Source organism: Aquarana catesbeiana, linkage group LG04 (genome assembly GCF_042186555.1).
Source record: "Aquarana catesbeiana isolate 2022-GZ linkage group LG04, ASM4218655v1, whole genome shotgun sequence".
NCBI classification, from domain to species: domain Eukaryota; kingdom Metazoa; phylum Chordata; class Amphibia; order Anura; family Ranidae; genus Aquarana; species Aquarana catesbeiana.
Genome location: NC_133327.1, coordinates 386,778,583 through 386,805,196, shown reverse-complemented (window position 1 = coordinate 386,805,196; position 26,614 = coordinate 386,778,583). Strand labels below are relative to the sequence as shown.

General features: G+C 41.7%; 1 protein-coding gene across 1 annotated transcript in view; it reads left to right on the top strand.

Annotated features, from left to right (window-relative positions):
* The window catches only part of MAN1A1 (mannosidase alpha class 1A member 1), a 332,653-nt gene that overhangs the window by 111,942 nt on the left and 194,097 nt on the right, over nt 1-26,614 (top strand). The window contains exon 3 of the mRNA XM_073627169.1: nt 2,505-2,620. Coding sequence (XP_073483270.1) covers nt 2,505-2,620 — 116 coding nt within the window. The remainder of the gene's footprint in view (nt 1-2,504; nt 2,621-26,614) is intronic.

Here is a 26,614-nt window from a genome sequence, read left to right as displayed (position 1 = left end):
ATTTTCACACCCTGGTATCAGTGGTTTCTGTTTGTGTTCAAACATGAGGCGTGACACCGCCCAGGTTAATGCATGAACTCTGTATTCTTTAGAACTAACACTTCCTGTGAAGAAACTATATATCCCACAATCCCTGGGTCTCTGTCTAGTGCTTTTCAGGTGAGAGCTAATTTATTGCCTGCTCAGTCTATTGACTGTACACCGAGCTATGGCACACGGCAATTATGGCAGAATGACAGACCATGCAAAATGATGGCATCCCCTGACCAGCCAGTCAAGAGACTGAAAACCTGGCACCTGGAAGTAGCCAGAGAGAAGATGATAGAAGTCGGTGAGGGAATAAACCGTTGCATCACTGTAAAGAGAAGGTAAGTATTTCTTTGAGTTTAGTTCTGCTTTAATAAACAGGCAGAGCTGTTAACCGAGAGCTCACTATGCAGTCTTTTTCATCACATTATCACTCCCACATTTGTGATGGTGGGATATAGATTGTTATCCAGAACTAAAAGTTGCCTGTTCCTTTAGGGAATAGGGACAAGCTAGTTGGATTAACCACTTCAGCTCAGAAGGGTTTACCCCCTTAATGACCAGAGCATTTTTTGCGATACGGCACTGCGTCGCTTTAACTGACAATTGCACGGTCGTGCGATGCTGTACCCAAACAAAATTTTACGTCTTTTTTTTCCCACAAATAGAGCTTCCTTTTGGTGGTATTTGATCGCCTCTGCGGTTTTTATTTTTTGCGATATAAACAAAAAAAAGACAATTTTGAAAGAAAAAAAAAATTTTATTTTTATTTTTTTATTTTTTTTTATTTTTTTTTTTTTTTACTTTCTGCTTCAATACATATCCAAAAAATATATATGAAAAAACGAATATATTCATCAGTTTAGGTCGTATATTCTACATATTTTTGGCAAAAAAAAAAACGTAATAGGGGTATATTGATTGGTTTGCGCAAACCAATCACGTCTACAAACTATGGGAAAGATCTAGGAACTTTATTTTTTTTATTGTTTTTAATGGTAATGGTGGCGATCTGCGATTTTTAGTGGGACTGCGACATTGCGTCGGTCCAATCTAACCAGAGACATTATTTACACGATCAGTACTATAAAAATGCACTGATTAATGTAAACATAACACTGGCATGGAAGGGGTTAAGTGTGTTCCATCAGCCTGTTCTAACTGTAGGGGGGGGGATGGGCTTACTGAAACATGACAGAGATCACTGGGGACAGTAGATCCCTGTCATGTCACTAGGCAGAACAGGGAAATGCCTTGTTTACACAGGCAGTTCCCCCGTTCTGCCTCTCGGCGTCATGATCGCAGGCCACCGGTGGCGATCGAGTCCGCGAGCGCCTGCGATCCTGCTCTTACGGACTGACGTACAGGTACGTCAGTTTGCACAGGAGGGCCGACGTGCCGCACTATATCTGCGTGAGCAGGTCGGCAAGTGGTTAATGGATTGATTAGCCATGACACTACAAACTGCAGCCACAACATGTGAGCCCATTATTACAAAGGAAGGCAAACAAGTTAGCCCATTATTGCAGCAAGGTAAGACATAAAAATGGTATCGGGAATAAAATTGCACAATACCTAGTTAAAACACACAAAAACATTTACGTGTACAATGCCTTCAATATTATCTGTATCATTTACCATTCCTAAACACTTTGTTCAAAACTAAACAGTGACGTTTGGCTGAGGTCTGTCTGGCAGAATTGGGGAAAGCAGCAGTTAAATACATATAGTAGAAGATCCTATAAATTCTGTAATTTGCGAAGTGGGACATCCATGGATCAGACTTGTTTTTCCAGTACATCCCACAGATGCTCAATTGGATTGAGATCTGGAGATTTTGGAGCCAAGTCAACACCTTAAATTCTGATGCTCACTTGCCCATTTTGGCACTTTTGGCTGTAGACACAGGTCAGCATGTGCACCCTGATCAGTCTGTGGCTACGAAGACCCCATACACAACAGACTGAAATGCACTGTGTGTTTTGACACCTTTATATCAGAACCAGCATTTAATGTTTTTAGCAAGTTTGAGCTACAGTAGGTCCTTCTATTGGATCAGTCTACACGGCAAGCCTTGCTCCCCACGTGCATCAATGGGCCTTGGCCTCCTTTATCACCCTGTCACCTGTTTCCTGGTTTTCTGTCTTTGGATCAAATTTGTTAGGTCCTGACCTTAGTGAGGGTACTTTCATTGCAGCCCTGATCGACTTTTTCTCAAAGTATAGGTTTGCTTTAAATCTTTAATAATAATAATAATAATAATAATCTATAAGTGATTGCATATAAGCTTCCTTACATGGCCTATGTAAAGTTAACACGTTTAGTAAGAATATAAATACATGTTCTAGAACTTGTAACATTTTATAATAGAATGAGTGACCTCTCATAAATTTTTTTTTTTTAAAAGATACGTAAATTTTAAGTAATGAGTGTAGGTGTTCTGAGTGCTAATGTGGCAATTATGTGCTTGGTTTCAGGCAACATCCAAGGAGCAACAATTGTAGATTCTCTGGACACGCTGTTTATCATGGGCATGAAAGATGAATTCAAGGAGGCTAAGGAATGGGTTGATAAAAACCTAGAATTCAGTGTGGTAAGTTTTTAATACATAATATTTTTACTGTTTCTAGATGGACTGTGTTTGGATGGCTAATGTGCACCATGTAGTCTGACTCAACTGTGGTTAGAGGGTAAGAGATTACTTGAGCTTTTTTTATTTTTTTTGTTCTGTGTCACTGGTGGGAAAGTTTGACTTTCTAAATTTGTTTTAGTAGCCTTTGTCACTTCGACTAAAGTATGGGAAAATCCAAATATTGGGTTGACTCCAGAGCAGGAATAGGGTAGCAGGTTTCCAATAGGGACACTGTTGCAGTGACAACTGCCTGAGAAGAGTTTCCCTCACTTGAAGAAATGCCCTCTTGGTTCTTGCTGTATATATGGAACAAGAAGTAAAGGGAAATTGGATGACCGAAAAATGAACAAATTGACAGGTGTTTAACTCTTTAAATGTTTTGGCTTTTATATACTCTAATGCAGGGGTCTCCAAACTATAGCCCTCTAGTTGTTCAGGAGCTACAATTCCCATCATGCCTAGTCGTGTTTGTGAATGTTAGTTTTACAATCCCGCTTGGGATGTGTAGTTCCGCAGCAGCTGGAGGGCCATAGTTTGGAGATCCGTCCTCTGAGTCTTAAACCTTCATTTGTAATGGACACTGCAGTGTTGATTCCACGCTGTGCCTGTGGTGTTTTTTTTTTTTGTTTTTGTTTTTTTTTTTTTTACATTCGATTCAGAAATTGCAGGCAGCAGTGTCCTGAAGACCATTGGAAAAAACAAATATACTACTCTTTTGAAGTTGTGTTTTGTATTGTTGAAATGTTCCCCTACATTGTGAACTAGTAATGGGATTCTTTGATCAGTCAATAAAGGAGTTGCACAGAGTAGGTAAGTATAACATGTTAGTTTAAAAATAAAAATTAGAAGCAGAGTTTGTGATGGACTGGGACAGAGTAGACCTATTGCTATTTGTTTTAGAAATAGAAACTTCTCACATTATAGGATGAGATCTACTGAGTCCTTTCCCTTATTAAAAAAATAACTTGTTAACACTGTAACCGCAAAATTCCATGAGGTATTTCCTATAATGGGGGAAAGAAAAATCTTAATCCTTAAAGTGCATCTGCGGTCAAAATGTAAAATCAGATATACATTTCCACATTGCATTTCAATTAATTGTAACTCTTGAATTCTGTGGCACATGTTCACTATGCCCGGTGAATATTGCACTGCTGGGTGACACATTTCAGAAAAACAACAACAATGGATAGCGGCGCAGGTCAAAGTATGGAGATCAGCAATGCAAGTTCATAACTAAGTCCTTTGAGCAAATACAGCTCTTTGTGAGGATGTGCAAGTCTGTATGGTAGGGCAGCCTTGTAAGGGGAGTTGAAGCCACTCCAGATATGTACGACAGAAAACAAAGCAACAGGTTTACTTTGCATTTCAAAGGACTACAAATCCAATGGTACATTGCTGCCTGTGAGCACTGTTTCCTGTACTGACTCCACCTCCTAAAAATTCCTCCTCTCAGCTCCTCAGAAGGCAGGCTCTGAAATGTGTGAGACGGAAAACAAAGCAACAGGTGCCTCTTAGTAAGACTGTATAAATTTAATAGCAAATTGCATTGAAACACGCACATATGAAAAACAGTTGTCAGATGCAGGGAAGTCTAGTAGAGTCACATACGATCTCAGCGGTCCAGATGGAAATGTGCCTTGTGTCTCTCTATGCTGCCGGCGTTCTGATCCATGAGTCACTTCCGGGATTCCGGCAGGATCCACAGCGAGGCTTGGAACACGACCGAACAGTCACAAGGAGGGCTGGAGTACAGAGTTCAATGTAGTGGCTGTACTGCAGTAAAGCTACATTGAACTCTGCACTCCAGCCCTCCTTGTGACTGTTCAGCTGCATTCCAGAGCCTGCCTTCTGAGGAGGAATTTCTAGAAGGTGGAGTCAGTACAGGAATCGGTGCTCGCAGGCAATGTACAACTGTATTTGTAGTCCTTCGAAATGCAAAGTAAGCCACTGAGGAAAAGCTGCAAAACATGCATGGAAGCCAAGAAGTTGTGGAAACTGATGGCTGCCAGACAGGAATCATTCACAATATGAAAGGAAATTTTTCAAGTAGGCTTAAATTGGATTGTCAAAAAATAATTGTGTGTATTGCTATTGTAATGCTGTTATTTTAAATGAAAGGGTGGCCATAGAACTCCTCGAACACATAGGGTTTTCATTCTTAGTCCCCATTCACATGAGCGTTCCTTTCGGGTCCGCCTGTCAATTTTTCAAGTGGACCCAATCAGACCCTCCATTGTCCTGTGGAGCGGCGGGTGTAAACAGATATGTGTCATTTTACACCCGTCGACATGCGATCCGCTCTGCTAAAAACTGATGTTAATCCGTCCGTCCCCATCTGTCTAGTGGATCGGATGGCAATTAGGTGTAAGGGGACAGGCGGCCCATTTACAGCAGACCGCCCATAGAGGAGTGCGGGCTGTGTCCGCTCTGCATAGGTGGTGTAGACACAGACCAGCCATCCACCTGCTCAGTGGGGATTGTTTTTTTTTTTTTCTTTTTAATTTCTTATCGTACATCAGACGACACAGAGCCATAGTAGTTACTATGTGCGTTATAGGCCACTTTCAGGTGATGGACACTGGCACACCCTAAGACAAAAAGTGCACTCCCTATATAACCCCTCCCACTACTGGGAGTATCTCAGTTTTCTTCACCAGTATCTAAGGTGTTGGTCACGGATAATTGCTTTGTGAGTTTCTATTGTAGAACCTCCACAATGTCCTCATGCAGGTGCTTGCTTAGAAACTAGCCAAACGCACAACTGCTGTGATGCCTAAGGCCACTTCACCCTGAAAGCACCCGATCTCAGAGGCTAAGCAGGGTCAGGCCTGGTTAGTACCTGTATGGGAGACCACCTGGGAATACCAGGTGCTATACACGGTTCTGTGCATATTTTTGCTAACACAAACAGCTAAACGCATGAGTGCGGGAACGCACGTCAGTGGAGGATAAACTTTCACCATGCAGAAGCTCCTGGCTAGTCTTCCTTTTGCAGTGAAACAGCTGTTTGAAAATGTTTGGATAATTCATCCAAAGAAATTCTGGTGGGAAAAGTACCCCCTTTTGCCATTTAAGTAAAGGAGTAAATATATTTTCATTTTTAAAGCTCCTTTTGTGCCAGGGGCATCACCCTCTAGGCAGTCATGATGGCTTCCGCCGTCGGGTTTAAAAGGTAATCCTCAGAATTAACCCCAGAGACAAAAGAGGTCTTGGGGGAGGAAACCTACAAGATACTGAAGCCTCCTTATGAGGAGGCTCCCCGCTCGCTCAATAGGGGGAATTTTTCTGCAGTTCTCAAGGATCTGACAGGAAGACGAATAGGGGACTTAATAGCTCCAAGGTACAAGCTGGAGTTCCAAGAGTTCCTGTCTCCTCGTTTTTTCTCAGATCAAAACGTTCCTAAGGATCCAGAGAAAAAAAGTCTCTCTCAAGCACTGGACCATTTTTTTTTTTGGCAAAAGTGGTCATGGTGATCCCCATGTAAGAGCAGAGGTTGGGGTTTGGTTAAATCCAAATGGACATTTTGGATCTCAAAGATCTAAACTTTTCCCTGCTCACCAGAAATTTCTAAGCTTCGAAGTAGAAAATTTTCATTTCCAGTTTGTAGCTCTAAATTTTCGGGCTAACTACTGCACCTCGAGTGTTTATAAAGATCCTGGCTCCTCCTTTAGCCATGTTAAGGGCTCAAAGTATAACGATACTAGCCTACTTAGACGATCTACTCTTGATAGATCAATTGGTAGCCTGTTTAAACCAAAGTCTGGTCACCGCAGTCAGCTACCTGGAATACTTTAGGTTGGATCCTCAACCTAGAAAAATCCTCCTTAAAACCATCAAAGAGATTGCAGTACTTAGGGCTGATCATAGATACAGTCCAGAAAAGGGTATTTTTGCCCCAGGAAAGTTGGTCAAAACAAAGAAGAATCCTTCTATTCATCTTTGCATGAGTTTATTGGGAAAAATGGTGGCTTCTTTCGAGGCCGTTCCTTATGCGCAGTTTCATTCAATACTGCTGCAAAACAGTATCCTGTCAGCTTGGAACAAGAAGGTCCAAACTCTGGACTTGCTGATGCGTTTTCTGCCAAAGTGCGTCAGAGCCTCAATTGGTGGTAAATATCCAAAATTTTTCAAAAAGAAAGGTCCTTTCTACCGGTTACCTGGAAAGTAGTAACAACAGATTCCAGCCTTTTGGGCTGGGGAGCAGTCCTGGAAGAAGCTTCTGTCCCAAGGGAAGTGGTCCAAATCAGAGTTGACCTTGCCCATCAATATTCTAGAGATTCAGGCAGTATGCTTGGCCCTAAAGGCCTGGACACTCAAACTACGGAATTATCCCATCAAGATCTGATCCAACAATGCCACAGCTGTGGCTTATATCAATCACCAAGGGGCCACGAGAAGTCATGCGGCCCAGAGAGGTGAATCATATTCTGTCTTGGGCAGAAAACATCCCTTGCCTATAAGCAGTTTTTATTCCAGGGATGGGGAATTGGCAGGCGGACTACTTGAGTCGCCAACAATTGTTCCCGGGAGAATGGTCCCTTCACCCCTTTCTGTCAATATGCCAAAAATGGGGAGTTCCGGACATGGATCTGTTTGCGTCCAGGTTCAACAACAAGATCGACAACTTTGTGTCAAGGACAAGGGATCCGATGGCATACGGAACAGATGCCTTGGTCTTTTCATGGGATCAGTTTTCTCTAATCTATGCGTTCCCTCCTGTTCTGCTACTTCTGCATCTCCTACGCAGGATCAAGCAAGAGGGAAAAGAGGTGATTCTGGTGGCCCAGGAGATCTTGGTTTGCCGAGATCATAAGGATGGTGGTAGGGGAACCTTGGAACGGGAAAACAGAAAAGAGGGGGCACTCCAGCCTTGTGCATTATCCTTCGATACATTTATTAAGAAAAAACATTCTTAAAAACTACTCACAAAGGTAGAAAGAAAATTGCGCTTGGCTGACGCATTTCAAAGGTTTTACCTTCCTCAGTAGGCTCAGAGGAAGAAGGTAAAACCTTCGAAACGCGTCATACAGCAGCGGTTCGTATGTCCTCTCTTTAGAACCTGGAAACTGCTATCAGTGGACGGACTGTCACACATCAAAGACTGTTACAAGCGTGATTTTTTTTCTACCTTTTTGTGAGTAGTTTTTAATGTTTTTTCTTAATAAATGTATCGAAGGATAATGCACAAGGCTGGTGCGCCCTCTCTTTTCTGTTTTCCCGTTTGATTGCTAGGATATTCCTATCCTGGAGGGCATCAAGGCCGAAAGCGATTGTCCATCCTGAACTTTGGACTGCCTGGCTAACACATTAGTGCGCAAGAGTATTTGTTTCATGGTATTGAATATTCTCTGGGGACCCTTGGACCCTGCCCCTGTGGCCAGACCTTCTCTCGCAAGGTCTGGTGTTCCATCCTACTTTACAAACGCTAAATTTAACGGTTTGGCTATTGAGACCCACATTCTAAAGGACCGTGGGCTGTCAGCTTCAGTAGTTTCTACCTTGGTTATTGCTAGGAAGCTGACCTCCAGAATCATATATTATAGAGTCTGGAAGGCATATGTCTCCTGGTGTGAATCCAGGGGTTAGCACCCCAGGAAATAGATCATAGGTAGGATCCTTGAGTTCCTACAGATGGTATCAGTAATGAAGCTGGCCTTGAGCACTATCAAGGGCCAGGTGTCAGCCTTATCGGTATTTTTTCAACGACCACTTGCTCTCACACTTATCCAGGGGTAACGCGGATTAATCCCGCAGTTAAATCACCCCTGAACCCTTGGGACTTAAATCTAGTCCTGTCGGCTTTACAAAAACAGCCTTTTGAACCGATTCAAGATATTCCCTTGATCCTCATGATGAGGGAAATAGTTTTCTTGGTTGCCATATTTTCTGCAAGGAGAGTATCAGAGTTGGCTGCTCTTTCCTGTAAAGAGCCATATTTGATTATTCATAAGGATAAGGTTGTATTGCGGCCTCATCCTAATTTTCTACCGAAGGTAGTGTCAGGTTTTCATTTAAACCAGGATATTGTTCTGCCTTCATTTTTTTCCCAGAACCTCGTTCTGTGGAAGAAAAGTCACTACATTCTCTTGTTGTGGTGAGAGCAGTCAAGGTCTATTTTAAAGCGACTGCTCAGATTCGTAAAACAGATGTTTTGTTTGTGTTGCCAGACGGTCCTAAAAGAGGACAGGCGGCGTTGAAATCTACCATTTCTAAATGGATTTGTCAAGTGATTGTTCAAGCTTATGGTTTAAAGAGGATAATTCCTCTTTTTCATATTAAAGCGCACTCCACCAGGGCTGTTAGTACTTCTTGGGCAGTGCATCACCAAGCCTCCATGGCTCAGATCTGCAAGGCCGCAACTTGGTCTTCAATCCATACATTTACCAGATTCTATCAAGTTGATAAAAAGGTCATGAGGATATCGCATTTGGGCGCAGTATACTGCAGACTGCAGTATAAGTCCTCTAGTCTCTTGGTGCCCTACTTTTGTTGTGTCTGCCTCCCTTCAGTTGGCATTGCTATGGGACATCCCTCATAGTAACTAATGTGGCTCTGTGTCCTGTGATGAGAAAATAGGATTTTTATAACTGCTTACCTGTAAAATCCTTTTCTTTGTAGTACATCAGGGGACACAGAGGTCCCTCCCTTCTTGGTATACACGTGTATTGCTTTGCTACAAAACTGAGATACTCTCAGTAGTGGGAGGGGTTATATAGGGAGTACACTTTTTGTCTTAGGGCGTGCCAGTGTCCATCACCTGAAGGTGGCCTATAACCCACATAGTAACTACTATGGCTCTGTGTCCCCTGATGTACTTCAAAGAAAAGGATTTTACAGGTAAGCTGTTATAAATTGCCTAGGCAGCAAAAAATAGGATTTTTATATCATTAGGCTATTCCATGGAATCCCAGAAACACATAGGAGCAGGCTTCAGAAGCCCATATCTGCGCTGGTCGCTGACAGAATACCCAGAGGAGAGATGACAGATTTTACAGGTACTTACTATGTGGATGGGTATAGGAGTATCAAAATTAGATGCTGCAAGAATCACAAGGATGCTTTTTTTACAATTTTGGATAGGAGATTGTAGCTTCTCTTTAAGATAAACAGAAATATGTTGGACTGATGTGAAAAATGTGGCTGGTGGTATAATATGCATAGCAATGCTTTCTAAACCCAAGGTAATATGCAGAAAATGGATCATTTGATGTTACATGTGTAAAAGGGGTCCTAAATGCTTTTCCTTCACATCTACCTCATGGATTAAGACAGGTTTTCTTAAGCGTAGAAATCATTTTATATCATTGGCAACCTCCTGCAAAAATAATTTTATTTACACCTCACAGTACGTTAGTGTGATCAGTGGGTTGTAGATGTAGTAATAAAGTATAAAGAATGTGGCGTACCTCATATATTCGACAGCTGGAATAGATCATCTTTAACCCATCGCTGTATGACAAAATTACTTTGAAAACGCAAATTACAGGACACGTAGCTATGTTGCTACCCTATGTACTCCGCATTTGGGAAAGGAGCACGTCATTCGGAGGGGACACACCTACTGGCAATCGACAGGTTGCTGACCCACATAGTGTCATTCCTGGAACTGTGCAGGCACCAGCTTTGAGTTCAGTGTCAGATGCTTTGGAGTTGATTTAGAAATGAATGCAGGTGAGGTTGACCTTAAGCTGATTTTTTTTTTTTTTTTTTCTTTCTTTTGTTTGTATAAACTTGTATATGGAGGGAAGCGATTCTGATGTGCCCTTAAAGTGATTGTAAAGGCAGAAGTTTTTTTTTATCTTAATGCATTCTATGCATTAGGATAAAAAGCCGCCTGTGTGCATCAGCCCCACCAATATTTACCTGAGGTCCCTCTAGATCCAGCGATGTAGGATTATCTCGGCTGCCCAGGACTCCCCTCCTCATTGGCTGAGACAGCAGCACGGTACTATTGTCTCCCGCTGCTGTCACTCAAAATAAGCCAGCCAATGAAGAGAGAAAGGGGGCGGGGCCAGGACACAGGGAGCTGCGGCTTGGGTGCCCACATAGCAAGCTGCTTGCTGTGGGGGCACTCGTCAGGAGGGAGGGGCCAGGAGTACAGAAGAGGGACCTGAGAAGAGGAGGATCTAGGCTGCTCTGTGCAAATCCACTGCACAGTGCAGGTAAGTATAACATGTTTTTTATTTTTAACAATCACTTTAAGCTGGCCATACACTGTTTGTTTGATCTGGCTGAATTGGCCAAAATTCAATCGACTTCTGTCGAAGGAACGTGATGGGAAATCTTTCTTGGTCAGCAGCAAGTCCTGCTGTCAGAACACATCTTTGTGGGGTTTGGGAAATCCTCCATCCACTTTGCTTTTGTGGATAAAGGAATTCAGCCTGCTGGCTGAAGGGGAAAAAAAAAAAAGAACCTAGCAGGCCATGGTCAGCTTTGGTCAAAAGGTCAAAACTGCCATTGCTAACTGCTTGAGGAACCCCTAGCAACCTCCCTTTTTAGAAGGTGTCTCAGAACCTGAGTATGGACCAGATGGTAAACATTAGAGCCGGGTTGCAATTTGTAGAGAAAAACGTGAGTTTTGAATTGTCTATACAAGGCCTTTCAGTTAACGCAATCATTTGTGCTGCTTATATAGTGCCCTGCATTAGTTTAGTTCTTAATTGTGGTGGATGTTCAAATGATTTTAATGTTCTCTGTCACTGTTTACTACCTTGGAGCAGCTTTTCAAATCAACCGAGAAATCTCTGCTGGTGTGAAAATGATTTTGCATATTACTGCAAGAAAAAAATGCTTCTAAATGTTATCATCTCAAATATATTTTCAATTGGGAATACTTTCATCTTTATATCCTAAATTTATTCTTTGCTGTGCACAGTAATTATTACATTAAAATAAGTATTATAATATTGAAAATGTAAACTGGCATTTTTTTATGCTTTTTAAAGTGGTTGTAAACCTCTGAAATGAAAAATGAACAAAGCATATCCTTTTATAGTGTGTACGTGTCCATATTTCAAAGCATCTAGTGTAATTTCTGGTAGCGCTATCCTTCATCTTCTATTTGTATGAGGCACTTCTGCCAGTTTAATTGGACAATCCAGTGAGATGTCCCCCCCCCCCCCCCCTCCCGTTTTCTTCCCAGCACACAGCAGGTAATAGCCTCTGCTGTGCATGTTTCCCTATGAGACTGTATAGAGGGATTCTATTCCCTTCACTCAGGTGTCACATTACTCAGATCTGTTCTGTGCAATGTGTGATATCCGATTTTCCAGACCCTGCTTTCTGGAAGCATATAAATAGCCTTCGGTATGTGTGTGTGCGATTTAGAAGGCTGCAGACAAACGGGTACAGCTTATGTTGGAGGATTTGTCTAATTTCTGTGTATCACCTGAGACCAGTCACTTCACTGGGTATGTGTAAGGGTTTACAACCAATTTAATGTAAAATAATGTATGTTTAAAGTTTGACTTGTGTGGTGGATTACATTATAAGGGTACATGAACACGACTGGTATGAAATTGCTAATCATTTAAACAGGATCTTGCTAGCAGCAATATCCTGCATATAAGGAAAATGAAATTCAAAAGCATGAATTGGGTCTGTAAAGTGCTTGCTTTTATACACACATATAGACGTTCAAATGTCCATACAGCATTTAGATGCATAAATATTTACTTCCATTCTGGTAAATTCGTGTGTGTATGCATTTACATATGTTTATAACTTATGCACTGTCTGCATAGGCCCCTACGAATCTAAGAAATTGCGTTCAGATCTGTTAAAAAATAAATAAAGCACTACTGTACGGTGACGTCACTGGCTGCATGTTGTGTGAATATCTCCTAAATGGTGCCCGTTTAAGAGATATTCACAATATTGGGCAGCACAGTGGTGTAGTGGGTAGCACTCTCGCCTAGCAGTAAGAAGGGTCGCTGGTTCGAATCCCAACCATGACACTACCTGCCTGGAGTTTGTATGTTCTCCCTGTGCCTGCGTGGGTTTCCTCCGGGTACTCCGGTTTCCTCCCACACTCCAAAGACATGCTGGTAGGTTAATTGGATCCTGTCTAAATTGTCCCTAGTATGTATGAATGTGTGTTAGGGACCTTAGATTGTAAGCTCCTTGAGGGTAGGGACTGATGTGAATGTACAATATATATGTAAAGCGCTGCGTAAATTGACGGCGCTATATAAGTACCTGAAATAAATAAATAAAATAAATACCTACAGCTAAGCCTTATTATAGGCTTACCTGTATGTTCAAGTGGTAAAACGGAGTTTCCTATCACTTTAGATGAAATCAGCCTAATATTCTTATGGGAAGATTGTTGAAACGGGGTCTCCTTAGGTGTACATGGGATTGGCAGTTTACTTGGATACTTCATTTGTGCATAAGCATGCGCACCTTAATATAGGCTTCCCTGTAGGTACAAGTTTGAAAATGAAGTTTAAAGCAGTAGTAAAGCCTGCTCTGTGATTATTATTTATTTATTTATTTATTTATTTATTTTTTTTTACCTACCGGTAGGCCTATAATGGGGCTTGCCTGTAGATAAAAATATCTAACGTGCACCTATTAGGAGATATTAACCCTGTATGCAGCCAGTTACATCACCGACGCATGTGCTTTTGAAGGTCATACCTCGCCAGACCTTTAGAGCTTCGCGCTGGAACCGAGGGCTCCCGCACACATGTGTGGGAATGGCGTCATTGCGGCTATGGCCAGTTGCATAGCCAGAGCACGCAACCCAGAAGAAAGACCGGGGGAAGATGTCGGCACTCTCAGTGGTGACAGCACAGTGCTGGAGGGCTTCATCCCAAGGTAAGTAGGAATGGGAAAAAAAAAAAAAAAACACCTGTAAGACAATTGCATAATGTGCTAGTTTACATTGCATACTAGCATATTATGCAATTGTCTTACAGGTGTTTTTTTTTTTTTTTTGTTTTTTATTTAAAGCTGTGGTTTACTACCTCTTTAATTTCACTTTAATGTTGGAATCTGTTTATAGCAAGGTGACTTGTGTGTCAAAAACGTAGCTCATATTTACAAATGTTTTCATTGTCTTCAGTTCCAAAAGCCAGAAATTGCCTATGTACCACAATTTTCTCTAGGGGAATATATGTAATTACTGAGCAAACAGATGAGTAGCTACAACAGTTTGGCTAAGCCAGTCATCCTTTGTGATCTCAGCCAGTTGTAGAAAGCAGAGTTTAGAGGGATCCCTCACATCTTTCTTGCGGTTGTCAGTCCTGCCATGTGGATACAGACCACTAAATCTATACAAAGCAATATTTATTTTGGCCTGGAACTGTGCGATGACAGTTCTCAGATCAGAGGAAGGTTAAGTGGGGGGGGGGGGGGGGTGGAGGTTTTTTGCAAACTTGCTTGGGTCTGTGATGACAAGTCTCACAAAATGGACGAGAAAAGACAGATGCAAGTTTTATTTGCAGATTTGCTTGGGAGTCTCTGGATATTTTGAAGAGCTAATGTGTTTTAAGATTGCAATTTAAAAGCCTTTAAAGCTGCTGCTCAGGCTGCTATCCCCTTTTTTTTTTAATGTGTTTTTTTTTTTCAACCTTTCTGCCTTTTCAAACTTGACATGTCTGCCCGATTACAGTACTAAGACACAAGTAGAGTTCTGATGCCACTGGCTGGATTAGATATTGCTGTGATTCATATGCATAACCTAATCAGATTTCTTAACCAGTAGGTTAGCCAGGCAAGATTGAGCTTTGAAGTAATACCAAAGGGAATGTTGTAGTGCCTTTGGCTCTAGAACAGTGCAGAGCTGGAAGCTTTGAAGTCACTTGGGGCAAAATAAAAAGATTTTAGGAGTAAAACTTTTTTTTAAAGTGTCTTGAATGAAGAGAAACGTGTAATTAATGCAATTTTGTTGCTAAATCATTTCAGCTTTTTAAAAATAGTTTACAGTAATTTCAATGCTATTAACAAATTTGTTTATTAAAAGCTCTGAAAGAGTAATTGAAAGCCTTGTTTTTGAATGGAAATGCCTTTTAAATTAGAACCTAAGACAAAACTTTTTTTTTATTCTTGGATATGGGAAGGGACCTTTTTTTTTTTTTTTTTTTTTTTACCCTCTGTGGCGATTGGGACATTTTGCTTTACTTCCTTTCCCATAGCCAAAACAGGCAATGAGCTGAAAGCTCTCCAAAGTGAGGGAATCTTGGTGGTTGTCATGGTCACCAGAACTGGTGTCCCCGTTGGAAGATTTCCCCTCTATTACTTTTCTGGGGACAGCCCAAGAATTGGGATTTTCATTTACTTTAACTTTTTAAAATGGTAAACAGAACAAATAGAACAGGTGAATCTCCTTAACGGGGGCACAGGTTTTACCTTTAGTTATACTTCAACCACTTCCGCTCTGAAAGATTTTACCCCCCCCTTCATGACCAGGGCATTGTTTGCTTTTTAGCACTGCGCTACTTTAACTGGTAATTGCGCAGTCATTGAAAGCTGTACCCAAATAGAACTACTTGCCACTGACATCAGTGACATTAATACAGTGATAATACTATACACGGTAACTGTACTAATGACACTGGCTGGGAAGGGGTTAATATGGTGATCAAGGGGCTTAAATGTATGCCTAATAATGTGTAAAGTGTGCTGCTTTTACTAACTGATCTCTTTGTTTCTTATCCCTGTATTTATTGTCAACACAAAGCTCTGGGCTGTGATTGTACACAGCTGATCAGCAGGTCCCAGCCATGAATCATTGGCTGGGACTTGCTGACAGGCTCTCGCTGTGTACAATCACAGCGGGGGCCGGCATATGCATATTCCCTTAACCCGGGAGCAGGCAGCGATGTATGGATAGGTCCCTTTTTCCTGTGCAGGCTACCATGTATGTAATGGCAAAATAAAAATACATAGTACAGTACATGCTGTGTGTACATGTTCTAACTCTTTAAAAATGCTGCAAGCAAGGAAAAATGTATGCACAAAAAATCCTAAGGCTTATGCAACCCAACATGTTAAAAATATATATATATATATATATATATATATATATATATATATATATATATATATATATATATATATATATATATATATATTTATTAGTGTTTATATTATTGTTATAGTGTAATATAAAGGTACAAAATGTCTTTATTAATACCATCCCAAAAAACATACTGTACATACATAAATTCTTTGACATACCGCCCAGCCACATTAAAGTCAACAGGGACCCAGTGTGCAGGAGTGGCCGACACTAAAGATATGTGTTTTGAGATGGGATCAAAACACCGCGGTGGACCACAGCCCAGAGCTAAGGTATGCAAGCAGCTGTGTGGGTGGATTGAGCCGGTATTACAAAGGTACACCTGTCCTTTAGGAATGGCTAGAAGTGCTTGATACATTGACATGTTAAAAAAATATTTATATTTTATTGTACAGGATTTATATAGCGCCAACAGTTTGCGCAGTGCTTTACAATGTAAGGGGAGAAAATACACCAACAGTACAATTCAGAACATGAGGTTTAGAGGAGCCCTGCTCCTGTGAGATTACAATCTAAGATGGAGAGGCTGGTTAAACAAAAGGTAGGGACTGTGAGGGATGAACTGATGAGGGGAGTAGAAGATTTGGTTGTTGGCAGGATAGGCCTCCCTGAAGAGATGAGTTTTCAGGGATCGCCCAAAAGTAGACAGAGTAGGAGATAACTGGACAGATTGGGGTAGTGAGTTCCAGAGGATGGGAGAGGCTGTGGAGAAGTCCTGGAGACTAGCATGGGAGGAGGAGACCAGGGAGATAGGGAGCAGAAGGTCTTGGGAGATATATATAATTTTAATGTTAACATGAAGCTATGGTTTTACACCTGATTTTTTTTTTTTTATGTCAAACGCAAGGCCTGCAGGCCAAATCCAGCCCACCAGGCCTTGTCATGTGGACCTCGCACCCAGTTTTGCAGCCTGGACATGGCGGAACTCCATATCGCCACCTCCAGCTCTCACCCTCTTCTCCCTCTGTCAAGTGTAAACACAGAAACCTTCTGTGTTTACAAGGGACAGCTTTTCTCTCAGTGGCTCCCCCTGCACATACTCACGTCAGGGCACAAGAACAGATCCCCAAAATCTGAGGGAGAGAATGATCTCCAGTCGAGGCAGAGCTTCCTACACAGGGGTACTAGAGCAGGGTCTTAAGCTGCAAGCTGTCACAGCTGGATGCCCACAGTAGTATTGCTAGCGCCGTGGACAGGCAGGGGAGAGAATGGAGGGTTTGGGTGGCCACGTCGCTGGATTGTGGGACAGGTGAGTGTCTTTTTATTAAAGGTCAGAAGATACACTTTTTTTTGTAGCTGCTGACTTTTAACAAACAAAAAAATTACTGGAACTCTTTCTTTGAATTAAAAATAACCTCACTCCTTTAAAGCGGAGTTCCACCCAAAAGTGAAACTTCTGCTTTAAGCACTGCTCGCCCCCTGACATGCCACATTTGGCATGTCATTTTTTTTGGGGTAGGGGGAGTGTGTGTCCTCTTTTTAGTGGGACTTCCTATCCCGGCTGCCTAGGTGACTCCTCCTCTCGCTCTAGGCGGCCCCTCCCTGCCAGCGATCTTCTGGGACACAACACGGGTCCCAGAAGATTGGCTGGCCAATGGCAGAGCACAGTGCGCACCCGGCTGTGAAGCCATAAGCTGTCATGGGCGGTGTCACTGCCCACAGTAGATATGATGGTGCAGAGGAGGGGGAGAGGAGCAGGGCTCAGTGCGGCCGCATCCATGGATTGTGGGACAGGTGAGTGTCTGATTATTAAAAGTCAGCAGCTACACTTTTTGTAGCTGCTGACTTTTAATAAACTAAAAAATGGGTGGAACTCCGCTTTGGGTAGTGCACTAATCCGGTAAAGATAAACATAAAGGGAATACAAAGACACTGAATTTCAAAAGAGCCAACTTCCCTAAACTACAAACCTTGCTAAAAGGCATAAATTGGGATAAAGTATTAGGAACAAAGAATACGGAGGAGAGATGGGTTTGCTTTCAGAGCATATTAAATAAGGGCATTAGCCAATGTATCCCATTGGGTAATAAATTTAAAAGGCGAACAAAAGTCCTGGATGGCTTAACTCCAATGTAAAAATGCATATAAAAGCAAAGGAGAAGGCCTTCAAAAAATACAAGGTTGAGGGATCATCATCAGCATTCAAACTTTATAAAGAGTGCAACAATGTAAGGGTGCAATTAGGATGGCTGAGATAGAACATGAAAGACACATAGCGGAGGGGAGCAAAAAAAAATCCCAAGAAATTCTTTAAGTATGTAAACAGTAAAAAAGGGAGGACAGACCATATTGGCCCCATAAAGAATGAGGAAGGACATCTGGTTACAAAGGATGGGGAGATGGCGAAGGTATTGAATTTATTCTTCTCCTCAGTCTTCACTAGTGAATCGGGGGGCTTCAGTAACCAAAACTGCAGTGTTTATCCTCATGACACAACACAGGAAGCACCTCCATGGTTAACAGAGGACAGAATTAAAATTGGACTTGAGAAACTTAACATTAATAAATCACCGGGACCAGATGGCTTGCATCCGAGGGTACTTAGGGAACTCAGTCAAGTGATTGCCAGACCGTTGTTCCAAATTTTTACAGACAGTCTGACTGGAATGGTACCAGCTGATTGGAGAAAAGCCAATGTAGCACCAATATTTAAAAAGGGCCCAAAATACATCCCTGGGAATTACAGACCAGTTAGCCTAACATCAATAGTATGTAAACTCTTGGAGGGGATGATAAGGGACTATATACAAGATTTTAGTAATAACAGTATCATTAGCAGTAATCAGCATGGATTCATGAAGAATCGTTCTTGCCAAACCAATCTACTAACCTTCTATGAGGAGGTGAGTTGCCATCTTGATAAAGGAAGGCCCGTTGATGTGGTGTATCTGGATTTTGCAAAAGCATTTGACACAGTTCCCCATAAACGTTTACTGTACAAAATAAGGTGCGTTGGCATGGACCATAGGGTGAGTACATGGATTGAAAACTGGTTACAAGGGCGAGTTCAGAGGGTGGTGATAAATGGGGAGTACTCGGAATGGTCAGGGGTGGGTAGTGGGGTTCCCCAGGGTTCTGTGCTGGGACCAATCCTATTTAATTTGTTCATAAACGACCTGGAGGATGGGATAAACAGTTCAATCTCTGTATTTGCAGACGATACTAAGCTAAGCAGGGCAATAACTTCTCTGCAGGATGTTGAAACCTTGCAAAAAGATTTGAACAAATTAATGGGGTGGGCAACTACATGGCAAATGAGGTTCAATGTAGAAAAATGTAAAATAATGCATTTGGGTGGCAGAAATATGAATGCAATCTATAGACTGGGGGGGAGAACCTCTGGGGGAATCTAGGATGGAAAAGGACCTGGGGGTCCTAGTAGATGATAGGCTTAGCAATGGCATGCAATGCCAAGCTACTGCTAACAAAGCAAACAGAATATTGGCATGCATTAAAAAGGGGATCAACTCCAGAGATAAAACGATAATTCTCCCACTCTACAAGACTCTGGTCTGGCCGCACCTGGAGTATGCTGTCCAGTTCTGGGCACCAGTCCTCAGGAAGGATGTACTGGAAATGGAGCGAGTACAAAGAAGGGCAACAAAGCTAATAAAGGGTCTGGAGGATCTTAGTTATGAGGAAAGGTTGCGAGCACTGAACTTATTCTCTCTGGAGAAGGGACGCTTGAGAGGGGATATGATTTCAATATACAAATACCATACTGGTGACCCTACAATAGAAATAAAACTTTTTCGCAGAAGAGAGTTTAACGAGACTCGCGGCCACTCATTAAAATTAGAAGAAAAGAGGTTTAACCTTAAACCACGTAGAGGGTTCTTTACTGTAAGAGTGGCAAGGATGTGGAATTCTCTTCCACAGGCGGTGGTCTCAGCGGGGAGCATCGATAGCTTCAAGAAACTATTAGATAAGCACCTAAATGACTGCAACATACAGGGATATATAATGTAATACTGACACATAATCACACACATAGGTTGGACTTGATGGGCTTGTGTCTTTTTTCAACCTCACCTACTTTGTAACTGTAACTATGAACAGGGTACAGGAATTCACACACACGGCTGCTGGGAGGTCAGGAGGGATTAGAATCCACAACTGACAAACAGCCCTGTGAAGTTCCCTGTACTGGTGCAGAGCATGTGTAGGAGCCAGTGTATGTAGAGTACAAACACATTTGTACTCTACAAACTGCTGTTAAAATACCTGTGCGGTAAAAAATGCAGTTATAATCCATTAAGTGCCCACTGCTGTATGTGCATTTTAAAATATATGCAGCTTCATACCTCGTTTCTTAGTGTGTTATAACTGTATATGCTGCTCATGTGACTGATCGTTATCTTCATGTTCTTACGTCCCTTCCAATGCGACTTTGAGTGTTCAATGCTGGTTCCGAGATAACAAGACGGATGTCCGGCCGGTTCCTCTCATCTCGTGTTAACATCTACACACCACCATCCACCGGGGACCCACTGAGTGACCACAGTATTATACTGTTATATGCCTATTGATCTTTATATTAGTGTGAGTAGCCATTTGGTTGATTTTAATTAAATCTCCCATTCGCTGCATTTTCTGCTGCACTTAGTTGTTGTAGCACCTTGTTTTTCTCCCATTGTTCTAACAGAGACTGCTTCGCTCTCCAGTGAGCTGCCACTAATGCTGCATAGACTTTTAGTTGTGTTATCAGTGTTTCGGTACCCTCTCATGCGCCATTCTGTTTGTCTCTGTACGAAACACCCTCCTGAACCCTGCCCTCTGTACGTAGTGCACCCCAGACATAACTGGCCCTTGGAGGGCAACCATACTGTTGACGCCCATGAAGACATTAAGTTTGACACCCCGACCTAGAGTGCTTTACATCCACAGTGCTTATAAGTTTTCAGTAATCTCATTACCAGTTTTAGAAGGAACATACATTAATTGATACTATTTTTAATTTATCATTGTTTTATGCTAGATTGGCGGTCCCCTGACTTAATGGCTGTTCCTTGTGAGATTTGATTTGCTGCTTGATGGTGGAGGCAATATACACCACGGCATACTATGAAGCATAGTCTGGGAACGTCCCAGCCTAGGGCTGTCATTTAATATTTACTAATTTGAGGAACAGCCATGTAACTGGCTGAACTCCATGTCTCTGGCACAATACTGCTATTCAAACATTCTTTGAGACCTGAGGCTCCGTTGCTCTTTAATGTGGCTTGTGCATTATTCTATAACGGATATTGAAATTGTGAGTATCATTTCTATCCCATGATCTGATATGCTCTATGTTCAGACATAATTCACTGTGTTAAGTAAACCTATATATTGTATGTTTCATTATACTGAAATACCAACATTTTTCTTTATTAGACATATAACCGTTTGCTTCCATTTAACCCCTGAGGAAGGAAATGAATAAGTTTTTCCCTATTCCCCTGCTTTTCCAAAACATGTTGGGATTTTTTGTGATTATACCATCTGCATGACCCCTCTTCTGGAGTCCATATGTGATCCAACAAATAAGCAACTGTATATGTTATATATCTCCTATTCCATGATTTTAGGAATATTTAAACTGTATTTTGTAATTGCTATTTTGTAATAAAATTTGCTTGTTTTTTTTATATACTCTGGTACTATTGCCTCTTTCCCCTACTCATACCCCTACCCATGCAATCCCTCCAATGGCATCCTTTTTTCCAAATCATGCCCCAAGTTTGACCATTTACTAAACTTTGTTAGTTTTATCAGTTAATCTTACAATTTCTCAGTGTTTCAAAGAAGCCTTGTAAGATGTTATAAATGTACATTTTAATTGGCATGCATTCATATTTCATATCTTTGAAACTCAAAGTACATTTTCATTATCATGGTCATTAGACTGTACTAAAAACGAATGCCTGCTTACAGGTAATTGTATTTCATTTCCTTTTTGTTTCATCCATTAAATTTGTTAACTGATAACAGTAATTGTGTGTGTGTGTGTGTGTGTATATAGTCATTATCTTTTTAAGGAAATACATATCGGTTTTAAAGCTACAAAAGTATGACCAAGCTTTGGTCTTCAATACATTTCTATTAATTTTATATTTTGGATTATACCTCCTAAATTTTCTTTTCGCTGAAGAAGAAAGACTTTCAGCAAACTTTTTTTTTTATTGGAAAGCTAAAGCTTTTCATCTGTAAATAGAAATTGTTTTATCATACGAATGTCCTATTTCTACTAGAATGTTTCCCAAACTATGTGTTGCAAAATATATAGACCTCAGATAACCAGTGTTTGTGGTCAGAGTTTGAGATGCAAAGTCAAAAGGGACTCCCTCCTCTGAGGCGGTGTTGAAGGAGGTGGCTGGGCTGATTGCTATCAGACTTTCAGAGGTTGCCAAACCGAGAGAATATCAGACAAATGATCCTCCCATGTTTTTTTTTTTTTGCATGCCAATCTCGTATCAAAACCCAGTAGGCTACTAAAGTTAAGAAAATTCTCGTACGACAGAATACAACTTCAGAAGCGATGTGATGTATTCTGTCATTTCCGAGCATGCGTGGTTTTGGTTGCATGTTGTGTTTTTTTTTTTTCCCGTACACATACCGTACTAATTACACCAAAATAGTTTGTTCTGTTATCGTACAAGAACTTTTCATGCTTGTCTCAGATATTTTCACATGAACCGTCATGTATGGTTCTCAAAATCTATGTACTAATCATATTATCGGACTGCTCCAAAAGCGGTATTTTTTGCATGATTTTCTCATCATGTGTACTAGGCTTAACGCACAGATTTCCAGGAGAGACTGTCTTAAAATGTAATCTGTAGGACCCTGCTATCATTTTCACCTCCTTTGAGTCACCCTGTGTGTGTCCACATGTTTTTTGCGTGATTTGTTTTAATGGCCACTGAATTAACTTGTTTTATCACTATAACCTGGCTCTGGGACAGAAAGGGAAATTGCAGTTATGGGACAAAGATAGCAAAACCAAATCTGATGGGTTATAACTCTCCCTTGCTCTATCTACAATGATGGAAAAAAAAGTTTTGCCTATAGTTCCATTAAAAAAAAAAAATAACTCTGCACATTCAGATAAAACCTCATGTGCATAAGATCCTGGTGTTTTTGTGTGTGCAGAATGCACAGGGGTACTGCCCAACTCTGCTACTGAATGCACAGAAATGTGTACAGTGCCTTGCAAAAGTATTCACCCCCCTTGGATTTTTACCAATTTTGTTACATTGCAGCCTTTTAGTTCAATGTTTTTTTAATCTGAATTATATGTAATGGATCAGAACACAATAGTCTAAGTTGGTGAAGTAAAATTAGAAAAATATATACATTAAACTATTTTTCAGAAAGTAAAAAAATAATTGGCATGTGCGTATGTATTCACCCCCTTTGTTATGAAGCCCATAAAAAAACTCTGGTGCAACCAATTACCTTCAGAAGTCACATAATTAGTGAAATGATGTCCACCGTCTAAGTGTCACATGATCTGTCATTACATATACATTTTTGAAAGGCCCCAGAGGCTGCAACACCTAAGCAAGAGACACCACTAACCAAACACTGCCATGAAGACCAAGGAACTCTCCAAGCAAGTAAAGGACAATGTTGTTGAGAAGTACAAGTTAGGTTATAAAAAAAATATCCAACTCACTGATGATCCCTAGGAGCACCATCAAATCTGTCGTAACCAAATGGAAAGAACATGCCACAACAGCAAACCTGCCAAGAGACGGCCGCACACCAAAACTCACGGACTGGGCAAGGAGGGCATTAATCAGAGAGGCTGCACAAAGACCTAAGGTAACCCTGGAGGAGCTGCAGAGTTCCATAGCAGAGACTGGAGTATCTGTACATAAGATGGCAATAAGCCGTACACTCCATAGAGTTGGGCTTTATGGCAGTGTGGCCATTACTTTCAGCAAAAAAAAAAAAATGGCACGTTTTGAGTTTGCGAAAAGGCATGTGGGAAACTGCCAAAATTTATGGAGGCAGGTGCTCTGCTCTGATGAGACTAAAATTAAACTTTTTGGCCATCAAAGAAAACTCTATGTCTGGCGCAAACCCAACACATCATATCACCCAAAGAACACCACCCCCACAGTGAAACATGGTGGTGGCAGCATCCTGCTGTGGGGATGTTTTTTTAGCAGTCGGGACTGGGAAACTGGTCAGAGTTGAGGGAAAGATGGATGGTGCTAAATACAGGGATATTCTTGAACAAAACCTGTACCACTCTGTGTGTGATTTGAGGCTAGGACAGAGGTTCACCTTCTAGCAGGACAATGACCCCAAACACACTGCTAAAGCAACACTTGAGTGGTTTAAGGGGAAACATGTAAATGTGTTGGAATGGCCTAGTCACAGCCCCAGACCTCAATCAAATAGAAAATCTTTGGTCAGATTTAAAGATTGCTGTTCACAAGCGCAAACCATCCAACTTGAAGGAGCTGGAGCAGTCTTGCAAGGAGGAATGGACACAAATCCCAGTGGTAAGATGCGGCAAGCTCATAGAGCAGTGATGGTGAAACTTGGCACTCCAGATGTTTTGGAACTATATTTCCATGATCAACTACACTGCAGAGTGCATGGCCATCATGGGAAATGTAGTTCCAAAACATCAGGGGTGCCAAGGTTCGCCATCACTGTCATAGAGACTTATCCAAAGCGACTTGGAGCTGTGATAGCCGCAAAAGGTGGCTCAACAAAGTGTTGACTTTAGGGGGTTGAATAGTTATGCACATTGACTTTTTCTGTTATTTTGTCCTATTTGTTGTTTGCTTCACAATAAAAAAAAAAAATCTTCACAGTTGTGGGCATGTTCTGTAAATTAAATGATGCAAATCCTCAAACAATCCATGTTAATTCCAGGTTGTGAGGCAACAAAACACGAAAAATGCAGAGGGGGGAATACTTTTGCAAGGCACTGTATGTTTACCTTTTATCTGTCAAAGGATTTCTACCACCAATCATGTTATTTATACACATTTTGCATACTGCACAGCCACATATAGTATCTCACAAAAGTGAGTACACCCCTCACATTTTTGTTAATATTTTATTATATCTTTTTGAATGACAACACTGAAGAAATGACACTTTGCTACAATGTAAAGTAGTGAGTGTACAGCTTGTATAACAGTGTAAATTTGCTGCCCCCTCAAAGTAACTCAACACACCGCCATTAATGCCTAAACCGCTGGCAACAAAAGTGAGTACACCCCTAAGTGAAAATGGCCAGATTGGGCCCAATTAGCCATTTTCCCTCCCCGGTGTCATGTAACTCGTTAGTGTTACAAGGTCTCAGGTGTGAATGGGGAGCAGGTGTGTTAATTTGGTGCTTATCGCGCTCTCTCTCTCTCTCTCTCATACTGGTCACTGGACGTTCTAAATGGCACCTCATGGCAAAGAACTCTGAGGATATGAAAAAAAGAATTGTTGCTCTACATAAAGATGGCCTAGGTTGCCAAGACCCTGAAACTAAGCAGCAACATGGTGGCCAGGACCATACAGCGATTTAACAGGACAGGTTCCACTCAGAACAGGCCTCGCCATGGTCGACCAAAGAAGTTGAGTGCACATGCTCAGCGTCATATCCAGAGGTCCTCTTTTGGAAATAGAGGTACGAGTGCTGCCACCATTGCTGTAGAGGTTGAAGGAGTGAGGGGTCAGCCTCTCAGTGCTCAGACCATATGCCGCACACTACGTCAAATTGGTCTGCATGGCTGTCCCAGAAGGAAGCCTCTTCTAAAGATGATGCACAAGAAAGCCCACAAACAGTTTGAAGACAAGCAGACTAAGGACACGGTTTACTGGAACCATATTCTGTGGTCTGAAGAGACCAAGATAAACTTATTTGGTTCAGATGGTGTCTAACGTGTGTGGCGGCAACTACTAAGACAAGTGTGTCTTGCCTACAGTTAAGCATGGTGGTGGGAGAGTCATGGTCCCGGGGCTGCATGAGTGCTGCTGGAACTGGGGAGCTACAGTTCATTGAGAGAACCATGATTGTCAACATGTACAGTGACATACTGAAGCAGAGCATGATCCCCCTCTATTCAGAGATAGGGCCGCAGGGCAGTATTCCAGCATAACGACACCAAACACACCCCCAAAATGACCACTGCCTTGCTAAAGAAGCTAAGGGTAAAGCATGTCTCCAGACCTAAACCCTATTGAGCATCTGTGGGGCATCCTCAAATGGAAGATGGCGAAGCACAAGGTCTCGAACATCCACCAGCTCAGTGATGTCATAATGGAGGAGTGGAAGAGGACTCCAGTGGCAACCTGTGAAGCTCTGGTGAACTCCATGCTCAAGAGGGTTAAGGCAGTGCTGGAAAATAATGGTGGCCACACAAAATATTGACACTTTGGGCCCAATTTGGACATTTTCACTTAGGGGTGTACTCACTTTTGTTGCAAGCGATTTAGACATTAATGGCTCTGTGTTGTTATTTTGAGGGGACAGCAAATTTACACTGTTATACAAGCTGTACACTCACTGCTTTACATTGTAGCAAAGTGTAATTTCTGTGTTGTCACATGAAAAGATATAATAAAATATTTACAAAAATGTGAGGGGTGTACTCACTTTTATGAAATACTGTAGGTGACGTGCATCTTTTTCTGTCAATGCAATTTGTCTTCCTGGTTTAGAAATTTGTATTTCTTCTTTGTCATACTTCTGGCTTCCAGCCTCTTCAATGCACAGCAATTCAAGCGGGGAGCTAACCTAGGAAATGGGTGACCCATTGAAGCAGTAAGGGCTAACTCCCACCGGCCTCTGTGTGTGGTGCAGCGGGATCACTGCTGTGCCAATACACAGATTGCGGTGCATCACACACTTCACTTTTTTTTGTCAGTGACCTAAGCTGTACTGGCCGCTGTGCGAGGCAAAGTACAGCCTGCTTCAGCAAAGC